At 36.2% G+C, this 26060-nt stretch overlaps 1 protein-coding gene across 13 annotated transcripts in view; it reads right to left on the bottom strand.

Moving 5' to 3' along the window:
- Window positions 1-26060, bottom strand: part of TRDN (triadin) — a 380671-nt gene that overhangs the window by 61164 nt on the left and 293447 nt on the right. For all 13 annotated transcript variants that reach the window (XM_049695258.1, XM_049695261.1, XM_049695255.1 and 10 more), the window contains 2 exons: window positions 20943-20993; window positions 9938-9976 (listed from right to left, as the gene is read on the bottom strand). In XM_049695258.1, the coding sequence (XP_049551215.1) occupies window positions 9938-9976; window positions 20943-20993 (90 nt within the window). The remainder of the gene's footprint in view (window positions 1-9937; window positions 9977-20942; window positions 20994-26060) is intronic.

The raw sequence follows: 26060 nt of genomic DNA, 5'->3' as shown, positions 1-26060 counted from the left end.
TGTTATTGATTTTTACTCTTAGCTGAACTGTATAAAATTATACGGTCTTTAAAGGCAGAAGGATTTAGTTCAAGGTTTTAAAATTAAAAGTGGTATTATTACACAAGTGGGGAAATAGTACACAAGTAAACTTAAGTAACAAATGAGAGATCTATATTGAAAAGGAAATTGTTTGATTTCCATGGTAATTAAACAAAATGAAATGCTTTAGCTGTTATGAACATAAATTCCCTTATCTCTCAGGTGTTTAACACTGGAATTAGTGTATGCCTTAGTTTTTAGCATTTTTCCATGTATTATTGCCTTTATAGATACTGTAACCCTGTAAAGTTGTAAAGACACTAGCTGTGAAATCTCTGTTAGATAGATTAGGAACCAAACTACAGTTTCCCTGATGTCACAGCTCCCATTCTTTTTACTCTGCCCAGCTGTTTTCCTAACTAAATGCACTCTCTTTTCCCTTTTTCAGACAAGATTTTAAACTAATAGTCTACAATGTGTACAAAGTATACAATGTATATTTTCTAGCTCCAATTTCTGACTTCCAACCAAAGGCCTCAAAATATAGTAATTTGGTTTTCCTCCCATTGAGCTCCACCAAAATTGCTCATAAGATCATCAGTGACTCCATATTATATATTCCAAAGAATACTTTTCAATCTTTATCTTACTGCAAATTTCTGCTATGTTTGACATTTTGACAGTTTCCTCCTCCTTGAAATTCTTTCCTCCATGGTTTCTGAGACAATGTCTCGAGCTTCTAAGAGAATTCTCCTCTTTCTCTTTTTTTAACTCCTTCAGAGTCTCCCTCTCCCCCTCCATTCACTCTTTACGTATCAGTGTCCTTCCTGGTTGCTTCCTCAGTCCTTGCTCCTCCCCAACACACCCCCCTCGGTAGATGTCAATAACTCTCATCATTTAAGCCAGCACACCTTTGCTGGAAACTTCCGAATTAACTACTGTGTTTTCTCCCCAGCTGCCTGGTAAACACACTTCAATGCACATCCCACAGGTACCTCTAATTCGACATGTCTCTCCCACACCTCTACCCCAATTAGATTATAAGTTCTAGGAGGACAGGAACTTGACTGTGTTTACCAATGGGTGTCTGCACTTACCAAATTGTTACCGAACCCAGGTCTGGCTGCTTGCCACTCGAGAGCCAGTTCTCTAGAGAACATTGTTGGTAGGAAAGGAAAGCTTGCTTTATTTCGGAGACTGGCAACCTGGGGAGAGGGTGGACTCTCCTGTCCTAGAACCAACTCCCGATTGCTGTTCAGGGGACAGGGGATTTTATTTATTTATTTATTTATTTATTTATTTATTTTATTATTATTTTTTTATGGTACGCGGGTCTCTCACTGTTGTGGCCTCCCCCGTTGCGGAGCACAGGCTCCAGACGCGCAGGCTCAGCGGCCATGGCTCACGGGCCCAGCCGCTCCGCGGCATGTGAGGGGATCTTCCCGGACCGGGGCAAGAACCTGTATCCCCTGCATCGGCAGGCGAACTCTCAACTACTGTGCCACCAGGGAAGCCCCGGGACAGGGGATTTTAAAGGGGAGTTTCAGGCTTGTATTGGCGGAGGGAGGGAGCAGAACAGCACAGGTAGTTCTGACAGCCATCTTGCAATCAGTAATGTGGTGGTCTGATCGGAGTCATCTTGGTTGTTTTAAGTACAGTTAGTCTTTAGTTCCAGGGTTTGTTCCCATTTCTCTGAGGCCAGTTCTTGGAATTGTGGCAGCTTATGTCATGGCTACTGCCTGGTCATCACGTAGTTAACTTCTTCCTCCTGGTAGGGGTGTCAGTATCTATAAGACAGCTCACGGGATATGGCTCAAAATATTATCTGTAGTCCTTAAGGAGGAACTAAAGGTCCTTGACTTTGCTTAATGATTAAACTGTTATTATTTGGTCTCCTTTGACTGTTTTCCTTTGTTTCTGCATTTTCTCACTTCTCTAATTAAACTTATTCTTTGGCTAAAGTTTTTCCACAGACAAAAGGCAGGCTGAGGACATGGGGGCCCAGGACCATAGGGTCCTGCTCCATTTCAATATCCCCTATAATATAGTAACTGCTCGACAAAAATTTGTATAATAAATATGTCAAAACTTTACATAACACATATAGCTTCCTTTTGCTAAATCTGCACTTCTCTTGAAAATTCCAATCCCAGAAAATGACATTACTGTCCACACACTATCCCAAGAGAGAAACCTGGGAGTTATCCTGAAGTTTTCTCCACTCCACTCCCTTTTCCATAGTATGGCAATTTTACTTCCTAAATACTTCTGTAACAGCTCTCTTCTTTTCCTTCCTACCAGTGCTCTATGAGAATCTAATAACTCTAGAGGCATCGGTGCAATAGTCTCCTGCCCCCAACAGACTTCCTGAAACTACTGACATCCTCTGTATCGTCAGTCTCTGTAATTAACCAGACTGAGCAATTTGAAATTCTAATTTAAGTTGTATCTCATTTTGCTTAAACTCTTGTAGTTGTTCCCAATTTCCCTTAGGAAGAAGGACACAACCCTTACTCGGGACACAGCTGTTCCTCTCAAGCCTCACCTACTCCTATCCTCCACGCAGACCTTTTGCTGAAGTGAAGGTGAAACACTGGTGGCTCTCAATGTTCCTCACTGCTTCCCTCCTCTAGCTGAGGCTTCTGCTACTCTCTCTTGTCTGCAATATCCTCCCCAGGCTTTCTTCACCTGGGTAATCTTCACCCATACTTTGAGACTACTCTTATATTCTCTCCTTTGGGAATTTTTCTCTGAACCAATAGGCTGGAAAAATAAAACTTTCCTCTGTTTACAGAATTCACTCGGAACAACTTTTTCTTGTTTGATTTTAATTACTTAGTCCTTTTTTTGCTAGTATTAGCTCTTTATTTACTGATCTCTGCCTAGATAAAATATATTTCTTGAGAGTTTAAAACCTAGCAAAGTATTTAATGCATGGTAGAAATTCTATAAATACTTATTAAACTAAACTTAGCCATTGATCCTACTATAACTTAGTTTAGTTAATGAAACTGAGATTTAATTATCTCTACAATTTATAGGAGCCCTGCATATTCAAATATCCAATGCTTTCTGGTTAACTTAAAGATGAACATAAAGTATTGTGTGTGTGTGTGAGTGCACACATGAACATGTATGTGTGTGTGTGAGAGAGAGAGAAATAGGGAGAGAGAGAGAGGAGGGAGGGAGAGGAAGAGAGAATGTAAATTCTCTCTATAATCTATTAAGATCCAGTTAATAAGGTTAATACATATTTCTCTTGCAGGATCACTATGGTAAATTTTAAATAGATATTGAACTGTATTTATTTTATACTATGGTAGATGTAAATTAAATAGAATAACCAATTGGAACTAAGTTCTTTAAAAGATATAGGCTAGAGATACTTTGATGACCGATAGGTGTAAGGGCATCCTGTTTTCTTTCACTAAGTCATTCACCTGTTGTATCAATATCTCAGCCAGCTGGTAAAATAAAAAGACAGTTTACCCTTGACATACAGGTACTTCAAGCAAAATACGTGGATTTATTCCTTTTAAGCTCAAATGAACACACAGGTACAAGCAGTGCCTGTTTGCCTGTGCTGTGTCACAAGAAAGGAAGGGTTGATTCCTCAGTCATTTCATGGATGACCAAAGTTCAGAAATCATCCAAATGAGACAGTGGATGGACAATGTCAACCAGTGCTTAGTTATTGTGAGGACCTTGCTTCTAGTTAGAAAGCAACCATTCAAAAACACATGTACACTTTGCATTAGCTAAATGTATAGAGAGAAGCTTGATATATTTTTCTTCCCTGGAGATAAGGGCAATCTTAGATGTCTACGAATTCTATAATTTTCTTTCTCAAATTTTAACCTAAGAGTCTACGTATCTAACAAGCAACCAGGTGATGCTGATGCTGTTTAGTGGACCACCCTTGGAATAGCAAGGATATGGATGATAGCCTTTTATTTTTTTCTGCTTTCATAGCTCTTGAAGGCACTTTCACATATGTTATATCATGTGATTTCACAATAAGTCTGTTAGATTAGCATGGAATACATTGTTGATGGGAACTCTATTTCATAGGTAAAGAATGAAGGACTCAGAACTTAAGTTTTGTTGTAAATCACTCCATACCTATTGTCCTAGGGTTCCTCTCTCTAAACCATCCTGCCTCTGTTGGTCTTTTACATTTAAAAAACTATCTCTGCATGTGCTATACTGCAAATGCAAGACACATGTCAAAAATAGATTTTTTAAAATAATCATTAACCAATGTCTCCCTTTCTATGAGGATAATTTTGTTGATCTGCTGTGGCTATGGTGGCTTTTGAGTGATTTTCTGTCTCCTCTGAGAAGGAAAAGGCTGCACAGCTCACAGCAGAGATAATATAGGAGCTGAGACACAAAGTTAGAAGAAACCCATTCAACAAACATTGCTATCACACGATATGCTAGAGGAAAAGATGTGCAAACAGACCAAGGCTGGATAATTCATGTTGTGTATTTAAAGACAGAGAAAAGGGGTGGGTGGGAAAGTAAGTTGCCAAGAATGGAGGGAAGATAATTCAAAAAGAGTCATGTACCAAAATGCTCATTGCAGCTCTATTTACAATAGCCCAGAGACGGAAACAACCTAAGTGTCCATCATCGGATGAATGGATAAAGAAGATGTGGCACATATATACAATGGAATATTACTCAGCCATAGAAAGAAACGAAACTGAGCTATTTGTAATGAGGTGGATAGACCTAGAGTCTGTCATACAGAGTGAAGTAAGTCAGAAAGAGAAAGACAAATACTGTATGCTAACACATATATATGGAATTTAAGGGAAAAAAATGTCATGAAGAACCTAAGGGTAAGACAGGAATAAAGACACAGACCTACTAGAGAATGGACTTGAGGATATGGGGAGGGGGAAGGGTAAGCTGTGACAAAGTGAGAGACAGGCTTGGACATATATACACTACCAAACGTAAGGTAGATAGCTAGTGGGAAGCAGCCGCATAGCACAGGGAGATCAGCTCAGTGCTTTGTGACCGCCTGGAAGGGTGGGATAGGGAGGGTGGGAGGGAGGGAGACCCAAGAGGGAAGAGATAAGGGAACATATGTATATGTATAACTGATTCACTTTGTTATAAAGCAGTAACTAACACACCATTGTAAAGCAATTATACTCCAATAAAGATGTAAAAAAAAAAAAAAAGAATGAGGGAAGTTAAACAGGTAAGATGTTTTTGATATGGACCTGACATGAAAGGAAAATATTGAAAAGTCACTGAATAGACGAAAATCCACAGAATTGGTGATCTTTTTAAAATGTCTTTGTGGTGGTGGATTAGACAAATGGAAGCCACATGAAGAAATACGCTGGGGGCAGTATAATGCAGTGGCAATATAATGCAGTGGCAATGAATCTAACACTGTGCCCCTACACATACCCAATTAGAAAATGTAACTAGCATAGGCTTCGGTAGATCTTTGAAGAGGAGATGGAAACAAGATGATTAAGTCATGGGTTTGTATATTTATTCAGGCAAGAGATGATGAGAACTAGACTAGGGTCTTTTTACCGAGAGAGAAAAAAAGGAAAGACCAAATTTGGGAAACATATAACTTAGTACGTACTTGGATGTTGGGTTCTGAAAGAGAAGGGAAAGCTGCAAATGACTCGGACGTTTAAGTCAGTGTAACTGAATTCTGAGTCATGAGTTCCATTTTTTGGGATAAGAAACAAAAGGAAAAGAGAATGTTAAGGGATATTGAGTTCAATTTTAAAACAAAGTGGTGTCCAGGCAGATTAACGATGTGAAGATTTTGATGAGGCAGTTAGAAATGCAGTTACAGAACTCTGAAGATTTTGTTTATGAATATCAGTTTTCTTGATAAATAAGAAAAGTAAATTATTGCTTATTACTTATGCAAGTCTTTTTTGGTTTTAATTACATTACTACTTATAATTAATGTCCATTGCTTCCCGAAAAGAACACTTAGCTATTCTCCAATTACCTAATGAAATGCATGCCCTGTTTGCCATCGTTTTCATTAGGGGGTAAAAAACAAAGAATTTAGAGGCTAATAATATGCCATGTCAAAAATAACTAATTGCTACAATGTTGCTTCAGTTTTTTAAATTGTAGTCATCTTTTGTTGTTTTATTTTTAACTCTGTGGGTTAAATGTTTTCGTTTCTGTCAAAGAAAAAAACTTTTTTTTTTTTTTTTTGAGGAGTAAGAGATGACGAACATGGTCAGATATTATCTAGAGGTCAGTGTAATATGAAGCAAGAAAACTATCCTCTGGGTTTGGCAACGGACATGTTAGTGGTCACCTTTGCAGAAGAGATTTTAGGAGAAAAGATTGCTCACCAGAAGCGTCCTCATGTACACTCAGCTTTAATTTAATCTATCCTTTCATTGTTTTTACAAAGCTCAGGGGAGGATTTTTTCTTCCTCATAATTAAGCTAATGTCCTCCACCTATAGTGTGTATACCAACACTTGTCATATCTGGGGCAGTTCTCTCCAAATTAATATCTCCCTACGGATTTCATGCTCCTCCTCTCCCTGGAATGCTCCACCCTATCATAAACGTGGAAACCACAAACCTAGTTCATTGATTCCACCTGCTGGAATACAGTATTTTGTCTCCTTTTTTTTTTTTTTTTTTTTTGCAGTACGCGGGCCTCTCACTGTTGTGGCCTCTCCTGTTGCGGAGCACAGGCTCCGGACGTGCAGGCTCAGCGGCCATGGCTCACGGGCCCAGGCGCTTCGCGGCATGTGGGATCTTCCCGGACCGGGTCACGAACCCGGGTCCCCTGCACCAGCAGGCGGACTCTCAACCACTGCGCCACCAGGGAAGCCCTTGTCTCCTTTTAACAGCAAACTGCTGAAAAAAGTAACTGCTGTTCTGCATCCACTTATTACTGATAAATTCTCTTATTAATTCCTCTAAGCTTCTTTCTACTTCCACCACTTTACTAAGAATGCTCTCCACTTGGTCACAAAATGACAGATTTTTGTCAAATATAATGGCTGTTTCGCAGTCATCATGCCCCTTGACTTTCCTGAGACATTGAGACTGCTGATTTTTCTACCTTTTCTTGAAAGTGTCCAGGCTTTGGGATACTGATACACTGTGTGTCCCGATCTTTCAGGTAACACACTTTCCTTTTTACAAGTTCTTTTACTTTCCAAAGAAGCTGCCTTTCATTCCCTTCTCTTTTCTATCTTTCTGTTTATTGAAGAAACCCTTTTCTCCTTTGGCTTGCAACTCTAAACCTCTAAGCTCATAGATACAAAACGTTGTGTGAGGATTCAGAGTGAATATTCCCGATTTCCTAGTGTCTCTAGGACACCTCTGTCCACACCACCTGCATTTCCTTTGCAACTTCTACATTTCATCACCTTCTTCATCTTTTCGTGCTTGAGACCTTAGAGTCATATATAGCTAATGTCATCAGTTTCCAGCCTTTTCCTGTGAAACAGCTTGACGATTACAGAAGCAGTGATACCACAGTACAGATAGTATGATTGTGATTGTTGTATTCATATAACTGAAAGGGTATATAACAAGATGCTGTTAGTATTTTTCAGTGGGTTGCTAGGTCCTGTGATATTTAAAAAACTTAATTCCTAATAATTCCACACAGAATATTAGTCACGGCTATAAATAATATTTAAAGTAAACAGAATTCACTTCCTTAATGCTGCCTCTCTACCTCTCCCTATCAATTTCTCCCACCTTTATAACTCTTAGATTACTAGAAAAGTAAGCTTTTACTCATATGGGCAGACGTCATTGCTGCAGTCCTGCCATTTTCTGTTCCTCATGTAGCCCCTGGAATCTCCTTTGGTCCTTGATCCTCTCCTCACTGTCTCCTGCTTATGCCATGCTCATCCTTGCCTCCGGGCTAACTCCTAAATAGAGCTCCCTTTTATTGAATCTGAACCAAATGGCAAACATCAACTGGATTTCTTATAACAACCCTACCAGGTGAGTATTCAATAGACAAAAAAATTAAAACTCAGAAACGTTAAGAAATTTAGGTCACACCCCTAGCAAGTGGCAAAGAGAGTCAAATTCATGTTTTTCTACTATAAAGCTGACTTCTGCCATGCTTTATAATCACCTTCCTGCCTCAGACGCTCTTGCATATTCCTAAAATCCCAGCTTAATCCATCATCTCCCTGAAGTTTTCACTGATTGACACAGACTACAGGAATGTCCCCTCTCTCTAGACTCCTAGAGCACTCTTCACAAATGTAACTAATTATTTGGTAGCCATCTTTCAATAGTTCATGTCTATGTCCTTGAGCATATTCTCTTGGGATGGAAACAATATCTTATCACTTGTTTCTAAACTTTGTATCAACAAGCACAATTCTTGACATATGGCAGTGATATTAGTATAATATATGTTGTTAATAAATTGTTAATTGATTATGTTTTATAATAAAATAGCCCTTAGTGCTGATTTCTCTTTCCTTTTAGGAAGAGAAAAATAAATATAACATAAAAACAGGCATAATTATTTAATGTCAACCAATAATAGGGAATTTATAGTGCATATATTACTATTTTCCATTATATACCAAAAGTAAAATAAAGCATAAAATACAATGCTATGCTTACAGGAAGGGGTGACATCATGCACCTTTTATCTGGCCAGCGATTTTTCGCTGACCCCAGTAAGGGTGCTAACAGCAGTAAAGTAATTTATATACATAGTTTTTCCTTTTCTTCAGATATATCTAAAGTTCAATTATAACTTTTGATGTTAAGACTCAATGTATCATTTTGTCTTTATCATGCATTTTTCTTACTGTTTAAAATTGTTGATTTTTCCATTTATCTTCCAGAGAATGCATATTTTCAGATTTTATAAAGTCACTTAAAATGATTATTTCATTCACTAAAAATACAAAAACACTTAAACAATCCCTTTTGATATGCTGACAATACTTTTCGTAGAAGTGACAATAATTTGGGTTACTATTTAACCTATACACAGAAGGATGAAGCAAGAATTACTTAAATGTAGGTTAAAATTTGTGAAAATTAGTATATGCAAATATTTTAACACCAACGATATGAATGCATGTACATAGTATCACTTTCACTATAGGGAGAGATATAGATATAACCTTTTACGTATGTAGATACAGACATGTAAATATGTTCATATAGATATAAAATATTTGGTATAGGGTTAGCCCTAGAAAGACTGTAATTAATTGGAGTTTTCCTCAGGAATTTTAGTCTTTTTTTTCCCCTGAACTTTATTCTATGATGTTTCTTCTTCTAACTTTCAACACCTGTCTTAAAAGTGACCAGCTAATCTCTTGTCTTCCTTTCTCGCAGAAACTGTTTGCAGGAAGTCTCTTGTAAAAGTATTCCAATTTTCAAATTAATGGTCAGTAAGGCAATGGATTACTCCTCCAAAGAGTATTTGGATATTTAATTAGCGGGAAAGAAAATAGTTGAATCTGTTATGTTGAACTGTATGAAACTACTGTTTTTGAGGTAAAAGATGTTCGAGTACAGGTGATTCCATAAGGTTCAACCAATTATAAGAATAAGATTTAGGCATTTGTCACAATCCGGCTAAATTCTCTGAAAGTGAAATTGTCCCCTTAGCACTTTGTAAACAATGTTCAGTTGCCCAGTAGATAAATGAGGAGCAGCATATGTTAACAGTTCCAATGCTTTGACAAACGTATCTGAAATTTGCTAACAGAAAACAGAAGCTATATTAATTTTAGCATACTTTTGTGTATGGCTTATTACAATTAAAATATTTGGGGTACACAAGTATTTTTTCAATGTTTTCAGCATTTCAAGGCCTTACACAGCCGGATTGTAACACTGGCCTTGTTCATTATAAACAGAATATATACTTATATGTAAATCTTACAAAGTGTCCTTACCTGCTTTGGACATCTTTTCATCTTTTTTAATTTCAGGTTCTGGGGTGAGACAAACACATACACACACACAAACAAACAAATTGGAAAAAATAAGCATTTAAAAAAATCCGTACTAAATAGAATAATAGGCAGGTTTAATAGATTTTTCTCATTTGTCCTCAGTTTCAATTATAGTTACATACTTTTATCAGTATACAATGGAATATGTATTTATAGTAAACTATAAAGTAACTTAAGCAAACAACATTGGTTTAAATTCAGTTTGCTAAAAAGTTTTATACTAATCAAGTAATTTGGGATTTTGTCTTTAATAAGAGCCCATCTCTTATAATTCATAAATTCTCTAAGCATTGCAAATAAGGAAATTAGCCAAAATGGCTCAGAAAAAAAATGTGTTGTAATTTTTCCTAATTTGACCAATTTAAGTGATTTTCTACTTCTGACTACATACGTTGAATTCATGGAGCTCCACCTGGTGGTTAATTTAATCATTTCAAACTGGTATAATTATTGTTTTCAGTAGTATTTGTTATTAATTTTATAAAATAAATTGGATTAACTTCAGTATAATAGTATAAACACATTAAAATAAAGGATTGTGCTTTCTTATTTCCTAGGACAATGGCTTTTGTCTAGAAACTCTGCATTCTAACTTAATATCAGTATAGGATAAATACATAGTTTTTTGAGCTATCCAAGTAAAACTCATGACACTACCCCAACAACTGCAATAACTGATATTTTCATGCTCCCCAGTCCTTTCTCTTATTTAAACAATTTTGCCTTGGCCTCATTGTTCTCCTCTCTCGGCATAAAGTCTTGTTTTGATTAATAGAAGGGCTCTGGTACATTACAATTTTTCCTCCCTTCAAACCGCAGAAAAAGTGAGCTTGTGGTTGGGATATTACTGAGTACAGACTTTGTGTCAGGGGTAGTGCTAACCAGCTTTATTTGGGTCTTAGCCTAATGGAGTCTATTTCCTAGAGTTACAGGTTTTTATAAAGCTCATTTGCTTAACTGAAGAATTTTATGTAATAGAGAATTCCATAGCCATTCACACCCTACTTCCTGTACCACTTGAATGCACATCCTGTAAAAAGTGGTATCAGCGCTATTATTGCACTTCCACACTCCCTGGCACATATTTCTCTCTTTTTAGTTGATGCATTCACTTAACCGGGTAGGACATACATTATTTTAATATTTTCTATGTGCCTTAATGTGGTATAAAATTTCATCATACGATTTTTAATTAATTTTTGTTTATTGTCTGTATCCCCTCTTTCGATTTTAAGTTCCATAGGGCAAGAGTTGTGCCTTGTTTACTACTCAAATATCAGCATTTGGTCAAATATCTAACACGTGGTGTATGATCAATAAATATTGTTGAATGAATGACTGAACAAAACAAATATAGACAATGAAATATAGAGCAAAAAATATAGAGAAATATGAAATGCTCCCTCCTGTGTATCTGTAGTCCTAGAAAAACTAATTCATGCTTCTAGAGTTAGAGATAAACATTCAATGTCCTAGGACAGGATCCATAGGCATTTTGCTCATCATGTAGAGCTGTCTAATTTGAAAGAGTTTTGCTTCTCACTCTACGCCTGGTTCTCTCCCCTGTCAATCACATTGCCATGTAATCTTGAAGTGGAATCATTTTAGACTTAATGTTTGTCAAAAGACCTTCTGTAAAAAATAAAAGTTGTGGGGAATACTTTTATCAGCTATGAGCACAATACAATCAGAACCAACTTCTACCTTGTTCATGAAATTTTATAACCACTCTTATGATCATTCAGCATGCAAGTGGCTGTGGACCCTCTCACGATGTGAGAACTACTGACTTTTGGTGTTATGTAAACAACACTAACATGATAACCACACAAGTTATGAATTCTTGGGAAGCGTGGAAAGGAGGCTCTTGGATCTATAATCTGGCTTTTTTAAGCAAGCTCATTTACTTAGTTTTGTGACCTTGGGCATTACTTAAATCCTCAAGTCTCAATTTTGTCATTGCTGAAATGGAGAAAATAATGTTGTAAAATAGATGTGAGAATTAAGAGTGATGTGTGGAAAAAGCTTACTTATTTTAAAATTATGCTCATGAACTTAAATTACATGATCTCTCAAGGTAATTTTCTTTTGTTCTTACAGAACGGGAACTTTACTGTTGAATATGCAAAGCAGGAATTCATAGGTGAGGATTTCTAAGGTGGACATCTCTTTTATTAGCCTACTTGGTCACTAAGAACTTGGTGCCCTCGTTTTGTAGACAGCATTTCTACTGAAGTGTGTCTTTAGTTTTTGAGTCACATATGGATGCCTGTTCTTAGTCTTATAAAAATGATTATATATATATATATAGACATATTTCATGTATATATGTATATATAGTCAAATAACAACAACAATATATATGTCTATATATATATATATTTTTTTTTTAAGTTTAGTCAAAAGTCTTCATTGAGGGCTTCCCTGGTGGCGCAGTGGTTGAGAGTCCGCCTGCCGATGCAGGGGACACAGGTTCATGCCCCGGTCGGGGCCTGTGCTCCACGACGGGAGAGGCCACAACAGTGAGAGGCCCGCGTACCGCAAAAAAAAAAAAAAAAAAAAAAAGTCTTCATTGAGAAGTTTCAGGAAACTAAGGGCAGTATTTGATGCTGAAGACAGATCTGGAAGCCGGGGAAAAAGAACAGGAACTTTTATTTTCACCCCGTCTATACTGCTAAATATTTTTAACCATTGATTATTATTGTATAATAAAATATCTGGTTTCCATAAACATTTTTCACTTGAGCCCTTCTTTCTGGGCTCAACTCACAAGCACTGCAGAAACATAGAATCAAGCAATCCCCAAGCTGAGTGTTTGAAGCAGACAGCCTGCCATTTCATATGCAGCACTGACTTTTCCAGGCAGTTGATTTTACTTATGAAATGTTAATTGCTGGTGGGTCTGGGGAGGAGAGCTTCATTAATGATTTTTCAGTGTCATCAACACTGTGTTCTCAAGTAAAGCAGGCCAACCAAAACTTCAACATGCATGTGCTTGAATTAGAGAAGGGCAGCAGTGGGGATCAACTTTGTTTAGGAGTCTCTGTTCTGTCTTTATAAATTGAAAAGAAAGAAATCTATGCAATATATAAATCCCAAGAATGTGCATTCTTTTAAGAATGTCTCCACTATAAATACTTTGCAAGTTAGAAGCTGAATGCCACTGATTTTTCTTTTCCCAATCTTTTTTGTTATCATTATCAAATTGCTTCTTCAGCACATAGAAGCCTTATATATGTAATAAAATATAATAATAATAATTCTTGGTTTTGCAACTAATGATGTTTTGTATTTTATATATGGCACTAAGTAAGTGTATTATATGCATTATCTATAATTTATTTATATAATATTAAATATTCATTGTTATTAGCTCTCTAACCCCAGTAGAATACAAATTTCATGAGTCCTGGGGTGAATTTTCATTTTCTCTGCTGTATGATAGTGTCTAGATCAGTGCTCTGCACAGACTAGGGATCAATAAACATCTGTTACACGAATGAACAATTATATAATCCTCACTTACCACTTCTATGAAGTAAATACTATTATTACACCCACTTTACAGATAATAATACTGAGGCTTAATACTTGTCTAAGTATGTACTCCCTAGTAAGTGGAAAAACTGGTCTTTGAATATTGATTTATTCCAACTCCAAAGCCTTAAACACTTGTACGCACACTGCTATAACTACTGTTGATACAGACAGAATGAAAGTTTTAAAATATTTCATGCATAAAAACTACATAGTAAGCCACGTGTACATCTTATAGGTACAAATTACTAACAGAGTCATTAAGATTGTAATTAGCATGAACGATAAAGCCACTGAGGTTTCTATTTTTTTCCAGTCAGTCATTAAATCATGAATCGTATAAACAGTTTCCTAAATTAATCTGGTTAAACTAGGTAAATATACTGAACATGGATAGAAAATTGATAGCTATCTCACTCACTGCTGGAGTAGTATTCAATATTTAGTGGCGTGGCAAGATTTTACATTTAAAAGCAGGTCACCAAACCTATTTATATAAAATATACAAAGGAACTTCAGCATTGTTTTCCCTAGGCAATTGTATGTGAGTTCTGGTCTGAGGGAATCTGGAAAGCCTGCTGGCAAAGGAGGCAGGTCATATTGCCAGGCATGACTCCCAAATCTACCTCAGGTGGCTGTGTGACCTGGGCAATTCACTTCCAGTGCTTCAATTTTCACATTAATAAAAAAAAGGATTGCTGTGAAAATGAAATTGAACACTACGTGTGAAGCACTTAGCATCAGACACAAAGCCAACAGTGGATGTTAGTCTCTTTACTGATATTTGAAATGATTTTTCTTATATTTTTCTACCAAGATGTTCAATAAAAGATATTTAAATATAAATATATTTAAATAAAGCAATTAAAGTTGTATTAAATGAAGTAATATTGATAAATTTATTCTAAACCCATGATTTTTATATCATTTGAGTAATCATTTGCATTTTTTGATGAAAATCCACTACTATTATAATTACATACATATATACATTTACACTTTACTGTGTCCTCATTGTATTATTTAACAACAAATGGTTTGCAAAACTCACACACTCACACACACACACACACACACACACACACACACTTTCATATTTTGTTCTCTGCATGAGGCTTTATTGGATGGGGTAGAGCACTACTGTCACTCCAATCAGCTCGCTACACAATTTTGGATTTGGAAGAACCGTCAGGGAACACATGTTTCTTCTTAACTATGTCTTAAGAGAAAGTGTTTTGCAAATAAGAGGTCTGTTTTAATAGGTAGCATTTGATTTCATCTGCTGTGGACACATTATTTTGTGACACTGGTAAACACAACTGTGAGAAAGACAAGCTTATCTTTCAGTTTGATTTGAAATGTCTTCAGTTCACAGCTTTCCAAAAGACAAAACTGTCCTGAGTTTGGGTGAAGTTACACAGAGAACCAACACCCGACAGCCTCTATCCCACAACTTTTCATCTTATCTCTGCCTACATTTCTTTCCTTCAATATTCCATGGACTGTTTAATATTTTCCTTCCTCTTATTGAACCATGTTCATATGTTTATGAAACCTCATGCATTCTCTATGCTCCTATTTTTCCTGCTTGAGTTTCTAAATCGATGTTATCTTTGGTTGTAAACTGAGGAATCCTTTCATGCATAATAAAGGGGCAAGGTGATGATGTTCTCAAGTAATTGCCCAACTTCATCCAAAGCAAGAGATCATTTTTTGCACTGCAGCTGGAGAAAAACAGACACAAACCAAATGAACAAAAAAATCTCTCAGTTTAAAATTTATTTCCCTATTTAAAAACCAAATGGTCTAATGTGAGGCATCTAAAACACTCTAAATTTTAATTTTCTCACCTTCTGAAATGGGAGAAATGACACTTAGCTGATGTATCTGTGGCTGAGATTAGACTGAATAACTGAATAAATATTTCCTGAGCGCTCATGTACTAATACCTATATCATAGATATCCATTGATTGGATGAAGCCTTTGGTTTGCTTTGTCTAAGTCACCACTGGAGGCCACTTCACTTTTACTCTTTCCCAGCTCTCCTTCCCAAGTACTGTGAGATCTTTGAGGACAGGGATCTTGTCTTGTTCATCTTTGGAGCCTCAGTGACTAAGATATCCCCAGAATATTATACTAACACTCAAAAATTGTTATTGACACATTGGGACTTCCCTGGTGGTCCAGTGGTAAAGAATCTGCCTTCCAATGCAGGGGACGTGGGTTCAATCCATGGTCAGGGAACTAAGATCCCACATGCTGCGGGGCATCTAGGCCTGCGTGCCACAACTACTGAGCCCACGTGCCTCAATGAGAGTGCCCTTGTGCCACAAACTACAGAGCCCACATGCCCTGGAGCACCACAACTACAGAGAGAAAACCCACTTGCCACAACTAGAGAGAAGCCCGTGTGCCGCAACGAAGACCTGATGCAGCCAAAAAAATAAAATAATATTTAAAAAAAAAATTGTTATTGACACAAAACAATTTAAGATGTGGTTTCAAAATGCCAAGAAAATCAAATTTATAAGTTTCAGTTTTAGATGATTTAGACCAAAATGTAAAGTGGAATCCCTGTCCCATTAACTAAAACCTTACATGGGTGGAAAAGTCATTTAGAATGGACCCACCAGATACACAACATTGGTGTACATTATCCTCAGATAATTATCTGGTAATTTCACACCCGTTCTCTCTTTGTGTTTATATCTGTGTCTGTCTGTCTCTCTCTCACCTCTTATTCCCTTTAGGTCAACAAGAAAAGCAATTATGCTTTATAAGCTTCTATAGGTATAGTTTTAAAATAGCTGTAGTTCGCAATACAAACACTAATGCATGACTCAATGCTTTATGACTAAGTCCTGATTCTGCAACCCTTCCTTGGCAAGATTCCCGTAGGACTTTGATGCTCACAAAGAAAGTTTGCTGAGTGGACAGTAAAAACACAAAATGAGCCAGAGGGCATTCTCTCTTTGCAGCACAGAATAAATGCATACATATTCTGTGCCTCATTCTGTCATCATTTCATTTTCGTGATCCTTTGTCTTTTGTATATGCTAAATACAATGTCCCACATTCCTGATAGTGTCACTCTGTCTTTATCTAATCTTTCTTTTATGCCTTGCTATGTGTGCCTCATTATTCTGTCCTTCCCTGAAGCTTCCCAACATGAAGAGTCTGCACTGAAAGAAGTAAGAAATAATTGGAGGAGGCTGAACATATTGTAGGTCACACAGAGAATAGTCAGTCAGAACAAGGTCCTGTGATGTTATTTGAAGATGGCAGGAGAGCTGGTTGGATATATTTCAGGTAATGAACCAGTTGACTTTACAGCATTCAAATGGTTCAAGAAGTTGTGCAAAAATCACTTGCCAAGGTAAATAAGCAGACATTCTTTGTTTTTTTCCCTTATCGAGAGAGTCACCTTTTCCTACTTATGTTTCTGAGCACCAGAATTCATTTTCTTTAACTTGAAGTGAGAATAATCAATTACGTGAATAAAAGGTCAGAGGTCATAGGTATGGCTCATCCTCCAACTGGTTAAATATATAAAAATAATAGATGACCTTATATGAAAAACTTTTTAAATTTAAAGATTTAAACATTTAAATCTTTTTAAAAATGGAACAAGAAAAATAAAATAACAATTTTATTTAAATTTACTTAAACTAATTATTTATTTAATAAATAAAATACTATGACATTTTAAAAAATTTCCCCTGAAGGAGAGAAGCATATTAGAATATTTGCATAATGTGGCTTGGAGTGACAAGAAAAATGAACATGCAGAGTGAAAGTGAGTCATCCTCTTGAGGGCTTAAATGGAGAGAATACCAAGGAAGGAATATTGGGGTTTACATTTATAATTATCCATATATTTTACATACATATAGTTGCACATATATTACTGCTGTACATTAAATTTATGGATGAAGCAAATAAAATTCACAGTACTTGGATACATTAATTTTGGAAAGCCAATTATTAAGAGAAAATTCTGGCAGTCTCAACTACTTTTCTTTCCAAAATGTAACCCCTTTCCATTCATTCTATCAACTTGGCATTTTGGCCTGATGGGCACAACCGGAAAAGTGTTAGACTGTCAGTTGCTACGTAGAGTAAAAGTGCTACTATTACTGGTATAATTTTTATTTAGACAATTCTTCAGGAAAAGAATTGTCAATAATTCTTCTTCAAATGTTTGGTAGAATTCACCATGAAGCCTTCTGGTCCTGGACTTTCTTTGTTAGGAGGTTTTCGATTATGTTCTTACTTGTTATTAGTCTGTTCAAATTTCCTGTTTCTTCATGATTCAGTCTTGGCTATCATATGTTCTAGATATTTATTCAGATTTTCTAGGTTGTCCAAGTTGTTGGCATATAAACATTCGTAGTAGTCTTTTATGATCCTTTTTTTATTTCTGTAGCACCAGTTATAATGTCTCCTCTTTCAACTCTGATTTTATTTATTTGGCTCTTCACTCTTTTTTTTTTAATCTAACCAAAGTTTTGTCATTTTTGTTTATTTTTTCAAAAGACAACTCGGTTTTGTTGATTTTTCTATTCTCTATTTTGTTTAAATCTGCACTAATCTTTATTATTTCCTTCCTTCTAACTTTGGGCTTAGTTTGTTCTTTTTTTCTCTAGTTCCTTGGAGTATGAAGTTAGGCTGTTTATTTGAAATCTTTCATCTTCTTTTTCAATGTAGATATTTATTGCTATGAACTTCTCTCTTAGAACTGCTTTTGCTGCATTCCGTAAGTTTTGGTATGTTGTGTTTTCATTTTCATTTGTCTAAAGATATTTTCTAATTTCCTTTTAATTTCTTCTTTGACCTATTGGATTTTCAAGAATATGTTGTTCAATTTCCATGTATTTGTGAATTTTATCATTTAAGTGTGCATGATGTTATCGCTCTGTTTGACGCTCTTTGACTGGATATTAAATAAAGACTTTTAAGACTCCCTCTGTTTACTAAAAGAAGATATGCTAAACTTTTAATCTAACAAGACTTCTTTTAAAATTAATTTCTTTTTTAGTAAGAATTTTTTGAATTGTAGCTCTCCTGATATATGTGAGATGACAGTGACCCCCTTTAAGGAAAGAAAGCCTAATGTGACACCACCTCTCAGAGGTGGAAGTGAAAGTCTGCATGTCATGTTACACTTTCTGTCAAAATGTCCTAGGACTGTCATTTACATTCAGCACCACAGGCCTGAATTTTGGTTGTTCGGGGGAAAAGAAATGATGAAATTCAATGCATAAAATTGCAAAGCACTAATAATATTCCAGCACATTACTAAGAGAGATCATTGTTGCTTTAAATGGTAAAAGAAAAACCACATTAAATATACTCAAGTGGTTATTTGAAACCTATAGTAAAGTAGAAAATTCAATATTAATGAAATGAGAATATAACTTTAAAAAATGCATCTTTTCCACATGCTGCCTTCCCCACCACCATTATCTGTGGCCACACACTGGCTGGTGCTACACTGACCATGTGGAATGGGATGATGAAAAAACAATACCTGGAAGGACGAAAGAAGAGAGAGGAAACTCTTAAGTAGATATTTCCAGTGTTCAAAGACTCAAATTATCATCACGTGTTTTTAGTGGAAACCTAAATTGTTTTTCATTCATATATACATTCCACACACATTTCTACTGGGGAAAATTTTGCACTGCACTTCCTAATAAAAATGTGGAAATTTATAATATTCCTGTCTGTCCCTCATTTTTGATATTTCTATCTTAGTTTGGCAAAAGAATTGTAACATCATTGAATGATTGAATTACTTGATGGCATCAAACCTTTTCAATTTAGATATTTATATAAATGTCCCTTGCAATCAACAGTCAGATCATGTTGAAGAAATCTACAGTTCTTTTAAAGAAATAAATCAGTTTAGCTAAATCCAAAGGAATGTCATTAGTCTTCACAATTAATTCATTCTTCAAATAATACAATGTAACATTTTGCTGCCTATTGAACATTTAACATAACCGTAAAAATTCTCTTGCAAGCAACATATCCTAATTTACATATTATGCCTGAAAAACATAAAATTGTATATAGCACCAAAATAACTACCTAGGTGACAATAAAAATAAAGTTTTGGATATGATGATATTTTTCTGAAGTGAAACATAAATGCTTTAATAGGTTTGGAGTCCATGTTGCTTGAAATACTTTCTTAAAAAAATTAAGTACATACATGGCTGAGAAAAAAATCATGCCATGCTCTCATGTTTCACTAAATAACAATTTTGTTTAATTTAAATTTAATTGCAAAGTTAGAAAAATATGACTTTAGGGTATTTTTTTATACATTGCTACACTGACTAATGGAGCTTCTCCTTGAGTCCTTCATTGCTCTCACTGAGTCTCCTGTCAGCTTTCCCCTCCTACTACTCTCCCACATCTCCTCCAACTCCAGCGCATGCTTATAAATGTTCACCCAAAAGTTTTTTGTCTCTTTAATAAAAAATTCCAGTAAATTGGAATTTTTACCACTAAGTCCCTGTATATTTGTCAATAGTTCACGTAGATCTTCTCTTCTGGGTAAATGTAGAAATAGGCTCTATTTGAACATTCAACATAGCAGGTATACTTCATGGTTTTACTGGTTCACTCATATGTTCATTTTGACAACAAGAAATATTAGACAGTTTGGAGGACGACACCACACCCATAGAATGTCTTGAGATAATTAGAAACTAAATGTATTACATTGGACTTAACATATTTACTTATGTTTTAGGGAACATGTTGCATGGCATATCAGAATCCACCTTCCTCTGAGCCTAGTATAGTAGGAAGGCCAGAGGTGCAATAAGATGCACCTTAGCAAGATCACAGTGCTTGATTTGGAGATCAGCGTTCTCAGGCTGGCTCTGGGGCAAATTACAATAACTGAAAAGTTTCTTGACTATTTCAGTTTTATTTACCTACAAGATGATGGTTTTGGACTATAGTTTATCGCTAAGTTACTCTTAGCTATAAAATTTGTTAGGATTTTACTGTATCTGAACTTACAGAATGGCAAGCTATCACTGAGAAATTTTAAGTATTTTTTTGTATCTTAAATCTTTGGTTTCCCATGGCTATTCCTAATAGGATCTACCCTGGGATATTTACAAAATGTAGATTTTCCACTACAGACTCATGGAATCAGAATAGCATAGGCATTTTTCAAAGCTTTCTTAGTATTTCTGACACGGCCACTCTTTCCTTTGTTGTTTCATAGTACAATTTAGAATTTTTCCTTTGCTCAAAAACAGAGAAGGGCATATAAAAATTAGAGTTTTGAGAATATGAAAAATAATGATATACTACTTTATTTCAAATAACTGAATATGCAATAGGCAGATCAATGTGTTTTCACATTTCATTATAGAGTAATACCTTTTTCCTTTAGGGAAGCTGGAATCTTCACTTCTTTTCCCTTAATAGGCTCTGGAAAGAAACATTGAACATTTATTTGAAACCAGTATCAAAAGATGTAAGAAGACACATACAATGGAGTCAATGAGCTAGCAGTAAGGTGAACCTGGATGGAAATGATATGATGTTTTCTTTCAAAAATAATTTTAATCATAGACAAAGAAACAACAGTATAGAGTACAATGAGCTGTTCTCTAATCACTTCTATTTAAAATAAATGTAAATTGTTGAATGAGGTACAATCTATTTGTTCATTTAAGGGGACGTGTATTTGGATGAATAGGAACTTGCTTTATCTGTAATTTTAAAAAACACATGACTTCAGCATCTAGAAGTCTTCCAAAACTGTTATAATCAGCACTAACTTAGTTTATTTCTTTCAGGCTATGTTTTTTCAAAAAAATAAACAATCAAATGGAAAACTCTGCATATATCATGCAAATGTGGTGTTTTAGTCATCAGACTCAAGTCAAACAAATTTCAAGAATAAGATTTAAAGTAAATTTTGAGACAGTTTCATCTGTGAACTCCCAATGTCTTAAACATGTGGTCCTTAGTTAAAGCAAATCAAGTAAAACCTCATTTATCCTACCAGGTTCAAATACAAAATGATTCTAATCATATCATGCCTTCCAGACATATATATGGGTCTGGAAGACATGATAAATATGATAAATTTATCATATTTATGATAAATTTGATAAAATATATGATGAAATATAAAATATATATTTTAACCTATTAAAAATAAAAGCTAAAACCAGTTTTCTGCCTTTTCTGCAACATTAAATCTCAGTATCTATTTTACTGACAAAAATGATTAATAATGCAGTGAGAAAGGAAGCAAAGAAAGAAATCTATCCTTCCAGCCCTTTTTTCTTTTCTCATCTGAGGTTTGGGGTGGAAGGCAAAAAATACGGTGGTGGTGCTTGTGAATGGACATGCCCCTCCAAGCAATCGCTTAGAATCCACTGAGTTCGGGTGGATTTGGATTGTGTCAAGAATGTATTCTGGTGTTCCACTGAAAATGCTGTGTCCCTCAGAGCAAGATTTTCTTGATAGATAAACTAGAGCCTTAAATATCCATAGGCTTGTAGACTTTTTAAAAGTGGCTTTGGTGGCAAAGGAGTGTCCCTGTTGCTATTTATTGTGTTAAGAATAAATAAGATCGATTTTTTCTGTGTATTTCAGCATGTGAAGATGATATCAAGAACTATGAATTGAATAGACACACGGAGAAGCTTCATTAACTTTTTTTTTTTTCAGGCTGACAGGGGTAATTTACTGCTTTGCATTGGCTAAACCAAAAGAATTAATGTATCGTGAAATGAGAAGTGGTGGTGGGGACAGATTCCTGGTGGGGTGGGAGAGCACAACGCCTGGAACTTCACATTTCAAGATACAGCATGTTGATTTAAATGGGTGTCTGTACATGACTGTGTGAGATTAAAGTAGTTATAAAGAACAAGACCTAAAGAGAGGGCCTGTAGACTGCTTCGATTTTGGTGGAAAAAGAAGGAAGGGGTGGAAAAACAGATATACTTTTATAGGGTATATGAAGGTCGTAAATCCAGCACCTTAAATTTGAAGAAAGTCCTCAGAAAATAGAAATAATTTTTATTTCCTAGTTTGCTAATAGGAAGATACCTTTGCTCCCAGGCTGGGTCATCTCCTGCACCAACTTTCCTGCATCTCATTTCTTCTCAGTGTCCTTTTGACTTCAAGGGGTTTTGACCTGATTTAAGAAGTCCACAGACTGGTCTGAGTGTCCCTAACTACCCAGGGATACCAAATATGACCAAAAATGTGGAGACAGTGTTATATGGGAATTCTGCACTTCTGTATTAGTAAGGATTGAAACATCGTTGATTTAGGTCAGCTATTAAGGCCTTTTTCAATGCATCTATCTTGTTTGTCAGGAGCAAAGCATTGGAGAGCACATTTTTTGTGTGTGTTGTTTTTACAAATATGGTAGTTTCTTTGCATTTGACCAACAGCCTACAGGGAGGCTTATGAATCTTGATTATCAGGATCTAGAATATGTTTAAAGGTGCTGGGATATTTCTTGGAACTCTCAAAATAATCTGGTAGGAGGTTGTAATGGAGAAAATGTTTACAAAGAAATAGGCAGATCATTTCAGGTTTTACACCACTCCCAGACACAAAGGCAATAATGAACTAGGGTGAGTGTTCGTGATGAATAAATCATTGGGGATCAGTTTCAAAGTCATCAGCCAACTTACCCTATTCTTAGCTCTAGCTTTTGTTTGATGAGTGGGAACGGCCAAGAAAAAGTATGGTGAAGACAAAGAGAAGCTGGGGGAATCATCAGGTGCATGGTCCTGAGCATCAGAATATGAAAGAAGATAAGCTCTGCTCTGAATTCTCTGGCACTAGATCCAAACATATGCAAGCCTGAGTCACAAAGCTAGTCAATAATTCTAATGTCCATCATATTACGCTGATGCCAGAGGAACCTAAGGGTGCTACTATTGCATTCTCAATAGAAGGTAATTAGTTAACCTCCTTGTTGCCTGGTTATGATTTGGCTTGCAGTTTCTTGGACCATGGGTGAATCTTGCAACCTCAGATAAGTCAGACTAATAAGAAGCAAGTAGCGAGAGGATAGTGGTGGATGCCAGAAGGAATATAACCAATAATAGGGCTAACTAATAGGGTTGCCTGGTTTCTGGATGGTCAGGGCTGCATAAGCAGGGCTCTGCCCTCTTGAGTGTGTACAGAGGGCTTACATGAGTCCACTAGCCCAGGAAAGTCAGTAGCTGAATCAGCAGCAAAAGGCAACAAGATGTGTCTTTCTCTTGCTCTTTGACTTTGGAATAATCATCCCTAGCCCTCTCTATACCTCCTTAAATAAAGACACAAGCCTAATGATGTTTCTTTAAATGTCTAATTTACTCATGGTTATCACATCCCCAGTAAATATAGCCCCAAAGGATTTCCGTGTAATAATTCTGATTTTTGAAATGTAGCATTGCTTCAGTATGGGTTCTAATATATACATGCAGGTGGAGTCTATAAGAGACCAGCAAAGGTAGGCAATCTTTAAGTTGCTCCAGTGAAATAAGAGGCTATGTAGCAAGTGGAATTGCTGCATTCTGATTCTGCCACAGTTCAGCAGCAAGCTTCAATAATCCTCTCCAGAAACAATAACACTGCAGAGGTTAAGGTCACTGAAATTTTATAGGTAATACTACAATTTTTTCTTTGATTTTTGTATATAATGAAAATTATATTCAGAAAATAAAGGAAAAGTGACAATATAATTCTTCTAAAATTGTACCCAACTTGTATATAACAAAGATATTTGAGGGCATTAACACAGCTTGAATAAAAAAAGAGGTTCATTTTAAATAGTTCCAAATCAATAATGATATGTAGTAGACCTTTATATACATGATTTTCTAGTGACTGTGGAGACATCTTGCAAATAGTAGAGAATTTAACGTTGAGGAAAAAGTGTTCCCTAGGAAATTGTCTGCAATTGTACATTAATAACAACAACAACAACAACAACAATAATAGAAATTACAGGAGCCTACTCAGTAAAGTGGTCAGTGTGGATATAAATTCTCCCAGATAGGGACTTCCCTGATGGTGCAGTGGTTAAGAATCTGTCTGCCAGTGCAGGGGACACGGGTTTGATCCCTGGTCTGGGAAGTTCCCACATGCCACAGAGCAACTAAGCCTGTGCTCCACAACTACGGAGCCTGTGCTCTAGAGCCCGCAAGCCACAACTACTGAGCCCATGTGCCAAAAAATAAATAAATTCTCCCAGATAATGTTTTCTGGGACAGATGTTTACAAGTACCATTTCCAATTAGTTTAGGCTTCAGCACAAGTGAAGTCTTTAAGTAGTAGTTTAAATTTTTGATAATCATCATTGCCTGAAAGGTCATTTTAGAGGTAAGACCCAAATTTCTGTTGAGTTGTTTTCATAGTGGACAATAATATATGGTTCAAGTATTCCTGTGAAATAAGTGCTCACCAAAATAAGTATATTTCATACTGCATTGGAAGGAGGGAAGGTTTAGATTTTGCATGTATATATGGATTTTCCTGGTAGTGTGTTTCAATAATACCTTTAGTTCTCACACAAACAAGGACAATGTTTTTGTTAATTGTCAGATAAAATGAGAATGGAGGTGAGAAGGAGTCTTTCTCAAAGAACAAGTAATCACTGGTGAAAAAAGGGACTGAGCTCCTCTGTGGGAATTAAGGAAAGTCACCCCAATAGTAAAAGGACTAAGACTATTTTTCCACATCGCATATCCAGTTTGTCTACAGATTTTCTAACTTACGTAATGAGCTCTGCACTCAAAGCAAAGGTGCTTTGAAGAATACAAATACAGGGCTTCCCTGGTGGCGCAGTGGTTGGGAGTCCGCCTGCCGATGCAGGGGACACGGGTTCGTGCCCCGGTCTGGGAGGATCCCATATGCCGCGGAGCGGCTGGGCCCATGAGCCACGGCCGCTGAGCCTGCGCATCCGGAGCCTGTGCTCCGCAACGGGAGAGGCCATAACAGTGAGAGGCCCGCGTACCGCAAAAAAATAAAAAATAAAAAAAATATACAAGGGCCCTATTTTAAGGAGCAAGCAGTATCTGTGTTAAAATGAAATAAATGGGTGTTAAAATCCAACAGACTTGACTTTGATTATTGCCTTTGCCTCTTACCCATAGTGTGACACTGAGTAATTTAAATTACATGTACCTCAGCTTCCTCCTTTACTGAAATGGTGATATCAAGCACAACTTGCAGAAACAAAATATATAAAGTAGATTCCAATGTGTCTGGCAAAGAGCAGATGCCCTGCTTCTGTGCTTCTCCCAAACAATCCTCACACCTTTGTCTGGCTAACTCTTCATGCATCATACTTGAATTTAATATAACTCTTCAGGAAAGCCTTCTCTGATTCCCCAGACTTGATTAGGAAGTCGATAGAGATGGCTTGATGCTTTATGTGGACATTATTCTTAGAAAGAGGTCTGGGATTTGAATGGTACTTAAATAGGAATGTCATGCTCTTTCATAGCAATAAGGAACCTGATAAGACAAAAGCAG

Source organism: Orcinus orca, chromosome 12 (genome assembly GCF_937001465.1).
Source record: "Orcinus orca chromosome 12, mOrcOrc1.1, whole genome shotgun sequence".
Lineage (NCBI taxonomy): Eukaryota > Metazoa > Chordata > Mammalia > Artiodactyla > Delphinidae > Orcinus > Orcinus orca.
The sequence above is the reverse complement of the archived record's forward strand: the minus strand, read 5'-3'. Positions and strand labels throughout refer to the sequence as shown.